Below are 13,766 nucleotides of genomic sequence, written 5' to 3'. Positions count from 1 at the left end.
TCCACACACGGTTCCTGTCTCCCCCACATACACCGTTCCTGTCTCCTCCACACACGGTTCCTGTCTCTCTCACACACACTGCTCCTGTCTTTCCCCACCCCACGGCGTTCCTGTCTCCCCCAACACCGTTCCTCTCTCTCTCCCCAGCATCGTTCCTCTCTCTCCCCCACACTGTTCCTGTCTCCCCACACACCGTTCCTGTCTCCCCCACACACCGTTCCTGTCTCTCATCCACACACCGTTCCTGTCTCCCCCCCACACACACACCGTTCCTGTCTCCCCCCCCACACACACACACCGTTCCTTTCTCTCCCACACACCGTTCCTGTCTCCCCCCACCACACCGTTCCTATCTTCCCACACCACACACCTTTCCTGTCTCTCCCCCACACACCGTTCGTGTCCCCTACACACCATTTTTGTCTCTCCCCTCACACATTATTCCTGTCTCCCCCACACACTGTTCCTGTCCCCCATACACACCGTTCCTGCCTCTCATCCACACATCGTTCCTGTCTCCACCACATACCGTTCCTGTCCACACACACCGTTCCTGTCTCCCCCACACCCCGTTCCTGTCTGCCCACACACCGATAGTGTCTCCTCCCCACACACCGATAGTGTCTCCTCCCCACACACCGTTCTTGTCTCCTCCCCACACACCGTTCCTGTCTCTCCCTCAACACACCGTTCGTGACTCTCCCCCACACCCACCGTTCCTGTCTCCCCCACACCCCGTTCCTGTCTGCCCACACACCGATAGTGTCTCCTCCCCACACACCGATAGTGTCTCCTCCCCACACACCCTTCCTGTCTCTCCCCACACACCGTTCCTGTCTCTCCACACACCGTTCCTGTCTCCCTCATACACACCGTTCCTGTCTCTTCCCCCACACACCGTTTCTGTCTCCCCCACACCGTTCCTGTCTCCCCCCCACACACCGTTCCTGTCTCCCCCCCACACACACCGTTCCTGTCTCCCTCCACACACCGTTCCTGTCTCTCTCCACACACCGTTCCTGTCTCCTCCCACACACCGTTCCTGTCTCCCCCACACACCGTTCCTCTCTCCCTCCCCCACACACACCGTTCGTGTCGGGGCAGTATGCCGGATGTTGTCTTGGTCTCGACGATGGTAGAATAGTTACTGTGTTCGCTGGTTGTTATTGGCTGACCGAGTATATTTGAAGTAAATCAAGCTTTACTCGGTTTGAAAATCCGAGTAGAGTGAGTGAAATGAATATCATTCAGCTGTATTTGACTACCAGTTTGGGCACTGTTTTTGCACTCAGCGGTCACCATTCACCCGTCAAGAGTCAGCTGACCTTGACTACCTGTGTGGACACAGTGGTTGCAGGTGTGAACCAGACCTGTGCTTCAGGGTTGTCGGGTACTCCTCTCTCGCGAAGACTGCCGCTTCTCTAACCCTCAGATTTGAGTCATCTCACGGACCTCAGTTCGCTCAAAGACTGTAACTGTCTGAGCAGTGAGTCCTGAGTGTTGACCAATCAGGATGCAGACTAGGTGACCCGGCACGTTCCGGGTCTCCTTCCATTGGTCCTCTTATTTACGTGTTTCGAATGTATCATGACTTCCCCCTGACATCATGGCTGTGCCAAGCGCTATCATATCTATCGGAACATCTCAGGGATATCAAAAACTATAAGATTAAAGATTCTCTACTTAAATTTATACAGAGGAATTTAAACGTTGTCTCTCTGGCAATCCTACATATTTTTTATTTTTTTTTTATTTTCATTTTTACATGCGAACATGCGAATAAATACAATACAATAAATATAATAAAATATGAAACCAATAACAAACAGACAACAAAAAAATACAAAAGCACAAAGCAAATTAACATAAAGTAACACAAATACACTAAATACCGGCCTGAAGGGCCGACAACAAAATCACAACAATGAACATAAACACAATGAAACACAGGAAAAAGAAACAACAATACTGGACAGAAGGGTAACGGAAATACAATAAATACAACGAAACAACAGTCATGAAAAACACAACACCGGCCTGAAGGGCGCACAATAGGTACAATACATTGCAAACAAACCACAGGTCACAGCAAGCACACAGACTACTCAAATTGTTCATACTTATCCGGCCACTCTGCCGCCGGGAACTGAACACAATACGCCTCCCACAGTAACATGACGTCATCCGGAACAGGCACAGTATTAACAGTACGAGGATCAGGCATCAACTCTGGCACACCCACAACAAAACACCGAGCCCGCTGTACCCAGATGGAAGAAGGGCACCATGGAACAGGATGCACTCGGTCAATAATGTCAAACCGTAAAGGATGCTGCGCATCATGCGCCACTCTGGAGGCCAAGACGAGAGGGAGAGGCTCCTTCCCACGAGGCCGGGCAATGGGCAGCGCACTGAGAGCCTCCTCGGCCGCCCCACAGCGCTCCGCGTCAACCACCGGACGTTGTTCCTGCCGGGACCCCCCACGCTTGGCATCCTTCTTCAGTACCAGCTTGATGCCTCGGCGCGCACCAGAACTCTCACCATCCTCGTCAGTAGGAGCGACCACCCCCCACTGCGGAGAACCTTCTGCAGGAGAAAGAACAGGAGGTAAATCATAGGTACAAACATCGTCAACAGCAGACACATGGACGTCAGCCACCACCAGCGTCGTAGAGCGCGAAGCACCCGGAGGTGCCACATCATCTCCCGAAGCTTCACCTGCGTCGTAGTCTTCCGCATCAGCCCAAGCAGTAGAAGAACGCCTGGACCGCTTGGGCACTGGCCGCACATCCTCACAGCCGGAGGCGGACCCAGAACCACGGGCCTCACGAACCGGGCGAACCGACGCCCGTCGCAGAACGGCAGCAGCCTCTACCACAGGGGGAACCGGACCACACACAGCAGGAGGCACCGCAGCCACCCCAGCACCCAGCACAGGAGGAACCCGAGGGGAGGACGCAGGGCCAGGGTCCACAGTTGAAGACGAGGAAGCCGACGGCGACGCTCCACAGGGATCACCAAGAAGGTCCACAGGAACAGCAGGGCCAGAGACATGGTCAGGAGGAACATCCGACGGCACCGCAACACCCGGAGGAGGGTCTGCAACAACCGGGGCAACGTTGGATGACACTGGGGGAGCCGCAGCAGCGAACGGGACGCTCACCTCCTCACCCCCGGAGTCCTCCTCCAGAGGGAGCAGCGGGAAATCCCCCTCACGGAACAAGTTCACAGGAGCGACCGGATCAGCAGTACACCCGGCAGCCTGATGCCCCAACAAGCCACACCGGAAGCAAGTACGGGGTTGCCGGGCATAAAACACATGCACGTAGTACCCCAACAGCCGGACAGAGCACGGTATGTCCGACCTCAGTCGCATCCCGGGGGTCCGAATGTTGGTCTTCACACCCGAATACGTGCCAGACGACAGTGAGTTCATCCGCACACTGACGACGGAGCCGTACCTCTGGAAGAATCGCTGGAGGAGAGTCTCAGGAAACTCCATGGAGGCGCCATGAACACTGACATACGTCACAGCACCACTATGGTCTGAAATGGTCACAGACCCGGTGCCATCCTGTAGCTGCAAAGTACGTCCCTCGTACCTCCGTAAGAAAGCACGGTACACCGCCTCACCCACAAACTTGACAACAACACGGTGAGCCGTTACCAGCTCAATGCCATATACGTCCCCAACCGGGACACGAAGCATGGCACTCAATACCACGTCCACCAGCGGGTATTCAGCACGGCCAGTAAACTCCAATCCGATGGAGTTTACCCTCACGACAGGGGGAAGATGGCCGCCCATCGTAAAAGCGCCACGTCCACACCACCAGGAACAGTAGGGAGGGTAAAGACACCCACACCCCCTGCCGGCGAAAACGGCAACCACCTCAAACTACCGGAGCGAGCAGGCGACACGTCCTCACTGCACGGTAGCTCAGGAGCAACTCCCCTCAGTTTGGGCACTGTTTTTGCAGTCAGCGGTCACCATTCACCCGTCAAGAGTCAGCTGACCTTGACTACCTGTGTGGACACAGAATGGCTGTAGGTGTGAGCCAGACCTGTGCTTCAGGGTTGTCGGGTACTCCTCTCTCGCGAAGACTGCCGCTTCTCTAACCCTCAGATTTGAGTCATCTCACGGACCTCAGTTCGCTCAAAGACTGTAACTGTCTGAGCAGTGAGTCCTGAGTGTTGACCAATCAGGATGCAGACTAGGTGACCCGGCACGTTCCGGGTCTCCTTCCATTGGTCCTCTTATTTACGTGTTTCGAATGTATCATGACTTCCCCCTGACATCATGGCTGTGCCAAGCGCTATCATATCTATCGGAACATCTCAGGGATATCAAAAACTATAAGATTAAAGATTCTCTACTTAAATTTATACAGAGGAATTTAAACGTTGTCTCTCTGGCAATCCTACATATTTTTTATTTTTTTTTTATTTTCATTTTTACATGCGAACATGCGAATAAATACAATACAATAAATATAATAAAATATGAAACCAATAACAAACAGACAACAAAAAAATACAAAAGCACAAAGCAAATTAACGTAAAGTAACACAAATACACTAAATACCGGCCTGAAGGGCCGACAACAAAATCACAACAATGAACATAAACACAATGAAACACAGGAAAAAGAAACAACAATACTGGACAGAAGGGTAACGGAAATACAATAAATACAACGAAACAACAGTCATGAAAAACACAACACCGGCCTGAAGGGCGCACAATAGGTACAATACATTGCAAACAAACCACAGGTCACAGCAAGCACACAGACTACTCAAATTGTTCATACTTATCCGGCCACTCTGCCGCCGGGAACTGAACACAATACGCCTCCCACAGTAACATGACGTCATCCGGAACAGGCACAGTATTAACAGTACGAGGATCAGGCATCAACTCTGGCACACCCACAACAAAACACCGAGCCCGCTGTATCCAGATGGAAGAAGGGCACCATGGAACAGGATGCACTCGGTCAATAATGTCAAACCGTAAAGGATGCTGCGCATCATGCGCCACTCTGGAGGCCAAGACGAGAGGGAGAGGCTCCTTCCCACGAGGCCGGGCAATGGGCAGCGCACTGGGAGCCTCCTCGGCCGCCCCACAGCGCTCCGCGTCAACCACCGGACGTTGTTCCTGCCGGGACCCCCCACGCTTGGCATCCTTCTTCAGTACCAGCTTGATGCCTCGGCGCGCACCAGAACTCTCACCATCCTCGTCAGTAGGAGCGACCACCCCCCACTGCGGAGAACCTTCTGCAGGAGAAAGAACAGGAGGTAAATCATAGGTACAAACATCGTCAACAGCAGACACATGGACGTCAGCCACCACCAGCGTCGTAGAGCGCGAAGCACCCGGAGGTGCCACATCATCTCCCGAAGCTTCACCTGCGTCGTAGTCTTCCGCATCAGCCCAAGCAGTAGAAGAACGCCTGGACCGCTTGGGCACTGGCCGCACATCCTCACAGCCGGAGGCGGACCCAGAACCACGGGCCTCACGAACCGGGCGAACCGACGCCCGTCGCAGAACGGCAGCAGCCTCTACCACAGGGGGAACCGGACCACACACAGCAGGAGGCACCGCAGCCACCCCAGCACCCAGCACAGGAGGAACCCGAGGGGAGGACGCAGGGCCAGGGTCCACAGTTGAAGACGAGGAAGCCGACGGCGACGCTCCACAGGGATCACCAAGAAGGTCCACAGGAACAGCAGGGCCAGAGACATGGTCAGGAGGAACATCCGACGGCACCGCAACACCCGGAGGAGGGTCTGCAACAACCGGGGCAACGTTGGATGACACTGGGGGAGCCGCAGCAGCGAACGGGACGCTCACCTCCTCACCCCCGGAGTCCTCCTCCAGAGGGAGCAGCGGGAAATCCCCCTCACGGAACAAGTTCACAGGAGCGACCGGATCAGCAGTACACCCGGCAGCCTGATGCCCCAACAAGCCACACCGGAAGCAAGTACGGGGTTGCCGGGCATAAAACACATGCACGTAGTACCCCAACAGCCGGACAGAGCACGGTATGTCCGACCTCAGTCGCATCCCGGGGGTCCGAATGTTGGTCTTCACACCCGAATACGTGCCAGACGACAGTGAGTTCATCCGCACACTGACGACGGAGCCATACCTCTGGAAGAATCGCTGGAGGAGAGTCTCAGGAAACTCCATGGAGGCGCCATGAACACTGACATACGTCACAGCACCACTATGGTCTGAAATGGTCACAGACCCGGTGCCATCCTGTAGCTGCAAAGTACGTCCCTCGTACCTCCGTAAGAAAGCACGGTACACCGCCTCACCCACAAACTTGACAACAACACGGTGAGCAGTTACCAGCTCAATGCCATATACGTCCCCAACCGGGACACGAAGCATGGCACTCAATACCACGTCCACCAGCGGGTATTCAGCATGGCCAGTAAACTCCAATCCGATGGAGTTTACCCTCACGACAGGGGGAAGATGGCCGCCCATCGTAAAAGCGCCACGTCCACACCACCAGGAACAGTAGGGAGGGTAGAGACACCCACACCCCCTGCCGGCGAAAACGGCAACCACCTCAAACTACCGGAGCGAGCAGGCGACACGTCCTCACTGCACGGTAGCTCAGGAGCAACTCCCCTCAGTTTGGGCACTGTTTTTGCAGTCAGCGGTCACCATTCACCCGTCAAGAGTCAGCTGACCTTGACTACCTGTGTGGACACAGAATGGCTGTAGGTGTGAGCCAGACCTGTGCTTCAGGGTTGTCGGGTACTCCTCTCTCGCGAAGACTGCCGCTTCTCTAACCCTCAGATTTGAGTCATCTCACGGACCTCAGTTCGCTCAAAGACTGTAACTGTCTGAGCAGTGAGTCCTGAGTGTTGACCAATCAGGAAGCAGACTAGGTGACCCGGCACGTTCCGGGTCTCCTTCCATTGGTCCTCTTATTTACGTGTTTCGAATGTATCATGACTTCCCCCTGACATCATGGCTGTGCCAAGCGCTATCATATCTATCGGAACATCTCAGAGATATCAAAAACTATAAGATTAAAGATTCTCTACTTAAATTTATACAGAGGAATTTAAACGTTGTCTCTCTGGCAATCCTACATATTAGTAAAGAGCAGACAAGATTCTCAGAAAGGTAGCGGTGCTGTGGAGGACAGCAGTTACCATAGTAGTACCTGCCATGGTACCAGGGACAAGGTGTCAAGCAATACTGCAGGTATCATAGCAGTATGCAGGGGACGACAAGGTGTCAAGCAGTACTGTAGGTACCATAGCAGTATGCAGGGGACGACAAGGTGTCAAGAAGTACTGCAGGTACCATAGCTGTATGCAGGGGACATCAGGGACAAGGGAACTTGACTGAATTTCAGTAATCACATTGTTGTTGTCACCAGCAATGATACAAGATTGTTTTGTCTAAGTCCAATCCGAGCTTATATCAACACAACATTGTTACTGTCTAAGATTTTTCTCTCCTAAGAAAATATGAGTCACGTCTGAACCAATCCCATCAGCGTAATATTGGACAACCAATTACATCTTCTCACAAACGAATTCACCTTAAAATACTCTAAATATTTTATTTAAATAGCAAAGTATTTTATTAAATAGTAAAAATTGAAAAGTTTCAGAAAATGCCTTAAGTTTGATAGAGATTACAAAGTAATAAATATTAATTCTAGCATTTCATGAAAATGTTAATGAAATGTCTAAATAAATGTTTATGAATATAGCATTTAGGAAATTTAATTTGATAAATAAAACATTTAATACGTATAATTGATGCTTAGAAAATCCTTTATAAAACTTGCAATGAATTGTTTGTGGGACAAACTGACAAACATCACCATGGGAGAATAAAAGAACATAAATACCACATAACGACAGGTCAAGAGTCCTGTATAATGTTGGTTGATTAAAGAGAGTTTTAAATTAACTTCAAATATTTATAGTTTTCAATATTATTTTGAGAAAGGTGGGATTAAACAGGTGTTGATGAGACAATATGTGCGTCATGAGGACACACTGACCGTTGAGGCAGATGTTTAGTAGTTGGTGTGAACGACGGAGGTTGAGAGTAAACTATAGGGCGAACACAGTTTAGTTTAAATTAGCAGGATATTAAGAAGTGACCATTGTTATTCTTCACAGATATTCTCCCGGATTATAAGTCAATACTGGAGTCCCTTTCCTAGTACCAAGATTACACTTGTCTCTACATCTGGCTAGAATTAGTTTTTATATATGATAATTAATGATTGGCATTAATTAATGCCAATAAATAATTATTGCTTGGCATTAGGCATGCTTGTATTAATTTATATGAATTGATACACAACCTACACATACTTGCTTCCGTTTGAGTTGGTGTTCATTATGGTGGAGATAGGCAAGAACTAACAGCTCGCCGTGCCCCCCACAGAGGCTACGTGGTCACCACGCCCAAGCAATGGGTGGCAGGAACAACAGCCCAGCTGTGTGTGGTCGTGGACGACCCGTCAGCTCCACCTGGGAAACTGACGGTAGCAGTCACTGCCTACGACTACCAGCAGCTGCCTGAGGAGCGGAACATTACCATCATTCCCCAGACCACTCTATACATTCCAGCAGGTTAGTACACCACGAGGAAAGTGGAAATAATCACCAGAGTCACATTTTTAAGTTGACAAACAAGACCTCGTGACGGGGCGTCTAGTGGCCACTCTTGGTTCCACAAATCGACACCCTGTTGTTGAATAAATGTTATATACGCATTATTCCCATATCAAGAATAAAAAGTTTAAACGCATAATAAAAATATATATATATATATATATATATATATATATATATATATATATATATATATATATATATATATATTTTGGTAGCAATCTTTCCTGTAGACATATATTATTAAATATGACCGAAAAAGTAAGATTAATAATTCTAACACGAATTTTCTCAATCTTTCGTACAATTCTTTTCCCTGTTGGAGGTAAATCAAAAATCAATTCTCCAAAATTCATTTTTATTTCTAGTCTGACGCGACACGAGCGCGTTTCGTAAAACTTATTACATTTTCAAAGAATTTAGTTTACAAATACAGAACTGAATAGAACTTACGCATCTCCGATTTTATACCTACATTTGAGTGAGGTGGATGGGGTGAGGTGGCATTAATAGGGTATTAATTTCATCAACACAAGACAGAACAAGAGGTGGCATTAATAGGGTATTAATTTCATCAACACAAGACAGAACACGAAACAATGGGTATTGAATAGAAGTGTTTGTAGAAAGCCTATTGGTCCATATTTCTTGATGCTTCTATATTGGAGCGGAGTCTTGAGGTGGGTAGAATATAGTTGTGCATTAATTGGCTGTTGATTGCTGGTGTTGACTTCTTGATGTGTAGTCCCTCGCAAACGTCAAGCCGCCTGCTATCGCTGTATCTATTGATGATTTCTGTGTTGTTTACTACGATTTCTCTGGCGATAATTTGGTTGTGGGAAGAGATTATATGTTCCTTAATGGAGCCCTGTTGCTTATGCATCGTTAAACGCCTAGAAAGAGATGTTGTTGTCTTGCCTATATACTGTTTTTTTCGGAGCTTACAGTCCCCAAGAGGGTATTTGAAGGCATAGACGACGTTAGTCTCTTTTAAAGCGTTCTGTTTTGTGTCTGGAGAGTTTCTCATGAGTAGGCTGGCCGTTTTTCTGGTTTTATAGTAAATCGTCAGTTGTATCCTCTGATTTTTGTCTGTAGGGATAACGTTTCTATTAACAATATCTTTCAGGACCCTTTCCTCCGTTTTATGAGCTGTGGAAAAGAAGTTCCTGTAAAATAGTCTAATAGGGGGTATAGGTGTTGTGTTAGTTGTCTCTTTAGAGGTTGCATGGCATTTCACTTTCCTTCTTATGATGTCTTCGACGAAACCATTGGAGAAGCCGTTGTTGACTAGGACCTGCCTTACCCTACAAAGTTCTTCGTCGACTTGCTTCCAATCTGAGCTGTGGCTGAGAGCACGGTCGACATATGCGTTAACAACACTCCTCTTGTACCTGTCTGGGCAGTCGCTGTTGGCATTTAGGCACATTCCAATGTTCGTTTCCTTAGTGTAGACTGCAGTGTGGAAACCTCCGCTCTTTTCCATGACTGTTACATCTAGAAAGGGCAGCTTCCCATCCTTTTCCATCTCGTAAGTGAAACGCAGCACGGAACTCTGCTCAAATGCCTCCTTCAGCTCCTGCAGATGTCTGACATCAGGTACCTGTGTAAAAATGTCGTCAACATACCTGCAGTATATGGCCGGTTTCAAGTTCATGTCGACTAAGACTTTTTGCTCGATGGTACCCATGTAGAAGTTTGCAAACAGGACACCTAGGGCAGAACCCACGGTGACCCCATCTACTTGCTTATACATGTGCCCATCCGGGCTCAAGAAGGGTGCCTCTTTAGTACAAGCTTGGAGTAGTTTCCTCAGAATAGATTCTGGTATGTCAAGAAGGAAAGTGAAACGCCATGCAACCTCTGAAGAGACAACTAACACAACACTTATACCCCCTATTAGACTATTTTACAGGAACTTCTTTTCCACAGCTCATAAAACGGAGGAAAGGGTCCTGAAAGATATTGTTAATAGAAACGTTATCCTACAGACAAAAATCAGAGGATACAACTGACGATTTACTATAAAACTAGAAAAACGGCCAGCCTACTCATGAGAAACTCTCCAGACACAAAACAGAACGCTTTAAAAGAGACTAACGTCGTCTATGCCTTCAAATGCCCTCTTGGGGACTGTAAGCTCCAAAAAACCCAGTATATAGGCAAGACAACAACATCTCTTTCTAGGCGTTTAACGATGCATAAGCAACAGGGCTCCATTAAGGAACATATAATCTCTTCCCACAACCAAACCATCGCCAGAGAAATCCTAGTAAACAACACAGAAATCATCGATAGATACAGCGATAGCAGGCGGCTTGACGTTTGCGAGGCATCACACATCAAGAAGTCAACACCAGCAATCAACAGCCAATTAATGCACAACTATATTCTACCCACCTCAAGACTCCGCTCCAATATAGAAGCATCAAGAAATATGGACCAATAGGCTTTCTACAAACACTTCTATTCAATACCCATTGTTTCGTGTTCTGTCTTGTGTTAATGAAATTAATACCCTATTAATGCCACCTCTTGTTCTGTCTTGTGTTGATGAAATTAATACCCTATTAATGCCACCTCACCCCATCCACCTCACTCAAATGTAGATATAAAATCGGAGATGCGTAAGTTCTATTCAGTTGTGTATTTGTAAACTAAAGTCTTTGAAAATGTAATAAGTTTTACAAAACGCGCTCGTGTCGCGTCAGACTAGAAATAAAAATGAATTTTGGAGAATTGATTTTTGATTTACCTCCAACAGTGAAAAGAAATGTACGAAAGAGTGAGAAAATTCGTGTTAGAATTATTAATCTTACTTTTTCGGTCATATTTAATAATATATATATATATATATATATATATATATATATATATATATATATATATATATATATATATATATGCGAACAAGCCTGAATGGTCCCCAGGACAATATGCAACTGAAAACTCACACCCCAGAAGTGACTCGAACCCATACTCCCAGAAGCAACGCAACTGGTATGAACAAGACGCCTTAATCCACTTGACCATCACGACCGGACAAAAATGAGGTGATAGCCGAGGCTATTTGAACCACCCCACCGCCGGCACTCGGATAGTAATCTTGGGCATAGCATTTTACCAAATCACCTCATTCTTTGGGGCACACGTGAGGAACACAAATGCGAACAAGCCTGAATGGTCCCCAGGACAATATGCAACTGAAAACTCACACCCCAGAAGTGACTCGAACCCATACTCCCAGAAGCAACGCAACTGGTATGTACAAGACGCCTTAATCCACTTGACCATCACAACCGGACAAAAATGAGGTGATAGCCGAGGCTATTTGAACCACCCCACCGCCGGCACTCGGATAGTAATCTTGGGCATAGCATTTTACCAAATCACCTCATTCTTTGGGGCACACGTGAGGAACACAAATGCGAACAAGTCTGAATGGTCCCCAGGACAATATGCAACTGAAAACTCCACACACCCCAGAAGTGACTCGAACCCATACTCCCAGAAGCAACGCAACTGGTATGTACAAGACGCCTTAATCCACTTGACCATCACGACCGGACAAAAATGAGGTGATAGCCGAAGCTATTTGAACCACCCCACCGCCGGCACTCAAGTGGAGTCACACCACCACTGTGATGGTCAAGTGGATTAAGGCGTCTTGTACATACCAGTTGCGTTGCTTCTGGGAGTATGGGTTCGAGTCACTTCTGGGGTGTGAGTTTTCAGTTGCATATTGTCCTGGGGACCATTCAGGCTTGTTCGCATTTGTGTTCCTCACGTGTGCCCCAAAGAATGAGGTGATTTGGTAAAATGCTATGCCCAAGATTACTATCCGAGTGCCGGCGGTGGGGTGGTTCAAATAGCCTCGGCTATCACCTAATTTTTGTCCGGTCGTGATGGTCAAGTGGATTAAGGCGTCTTGTACATACCAGTTGCGTTGCTTCTGGGAGTATGGGTTCGAGTCACTTCTGGGGTGTGAGTTTTCAGTTGATTCTTTCAGTCAACTGATTCTTGTTTGAACAAGAATACTTGCGTAATAGACAAAACCCAAGATTCAAGAAGATTGTTTGAACAAGAATACTTGCGTAATAGACAAAACCCAAGATTCAAGAAGATTACAAATTCTTGAGGCAATTCACATAAGAATAGAGCGACCTACCATGAACACCCAAATCACGGAACTATTTACTCTACCCACCATGTGAGTAATGACAAGACAAGAACATATCGTTGCCAACACAGAAGACAATGTCCAACATAACAGGCCAATTACACTGGATTAATCTTTGTGTTTGGATAGGAGATGCCTCGTATGGGCCAATAAGCCTTCTGCAGCCCCTATGTTTATCCCTTATGTATCCCCCCATGTTTTCACCTTCATTGTATTATCACCTGACCTAATGCGGGTATAAAATCAACTAGTATTGTAAGATCTGTTCACTTGAGAATGAACCATGGAGGTTCGAAACGTCGTGCAAATTATACAAATAAGTGTAATACACTCTATAGTAAATCACTTCTTTTCTTCACCTTAAAAGTACGAAAATGAGTTTTGGAGAACTCCTATTTCAATTAAGCCCTGATGCTAAGAAAATAGTTAGAGGGATAGAAGCCGTAAACCAGAAAATAATAAATACAGAATATGCGGTCATATTCAATGAAACATATATATATATATATATATATATATATATATATATATATATATATATATATATATATATATATATATATATATATATATATATAAATTTTTTTTTTTAATTAAAGGGTACCACCTCTGGTGCCAATGTGGGGACCCATAGCCTCGGAGAAGAAAATAAAAAGTATTCAGAGGAGACCTTGTGGTTTCTCACTGAACACTAATATTATCCTCTCCTACCACCCCCATTCTTTTGTGTGTACACATGTATATTTACTTTATTTGAACTGTTACAAAAAAGGAGTTACATATGGGTTGCAAAGATGGTTGTCATAGGTTGTCGAGTTCCTCCAGCTCCTCAGATGGCGGGCAGGAACCCTGGATGCAGTGCGCATCCAGGAACCCTGTATGCAGTGCGCATACATATATATATATATATATATATATA

General features: G+C 47.1%; 1 protein-coding gene across 1 annotated transcript in view; it reads left to right on the top strand.

Moving 5' to 3' along the window:
- The window catches only part of LOC138357549 (pregnancy zone protein-like), a 657,491-nt gene that overhangs the window by 65,821 nt on the left and 577,904 nt on the right, over positions 1-13,766 (top strand). Inside the window, exon 2 of the mRNA XM_069314408.1 lies at positions 8,441-8,628. Coding sequence (XP_069170509.1) covers positions 8,441-8,628 — 188 coding nt within the window. The remainder of the gene's footprint in view (positions 1-8,440; positions 8,629-13,766) is intronic.

Source organism: Procambarus clarkii, chromosome 79 (genome assembly GCF_040958095.1).
Source record: "Procambarus clarkii isolate CNS0578487 chromosome 79, FALCON_Pclarkii_2.0, whole genome shotgun sequence".
NCBI lineage: Eukaryota > Metazoa > Arthropoda > Malacostraca > Decapoda > Cambaridae > Procambarus > Procambarus clarkii.
The sequence above is the reverse complement of the archived record's forward strand: the minus strand, read 5'-3'. Positions and strand labels throughout refer to the sequence as shown.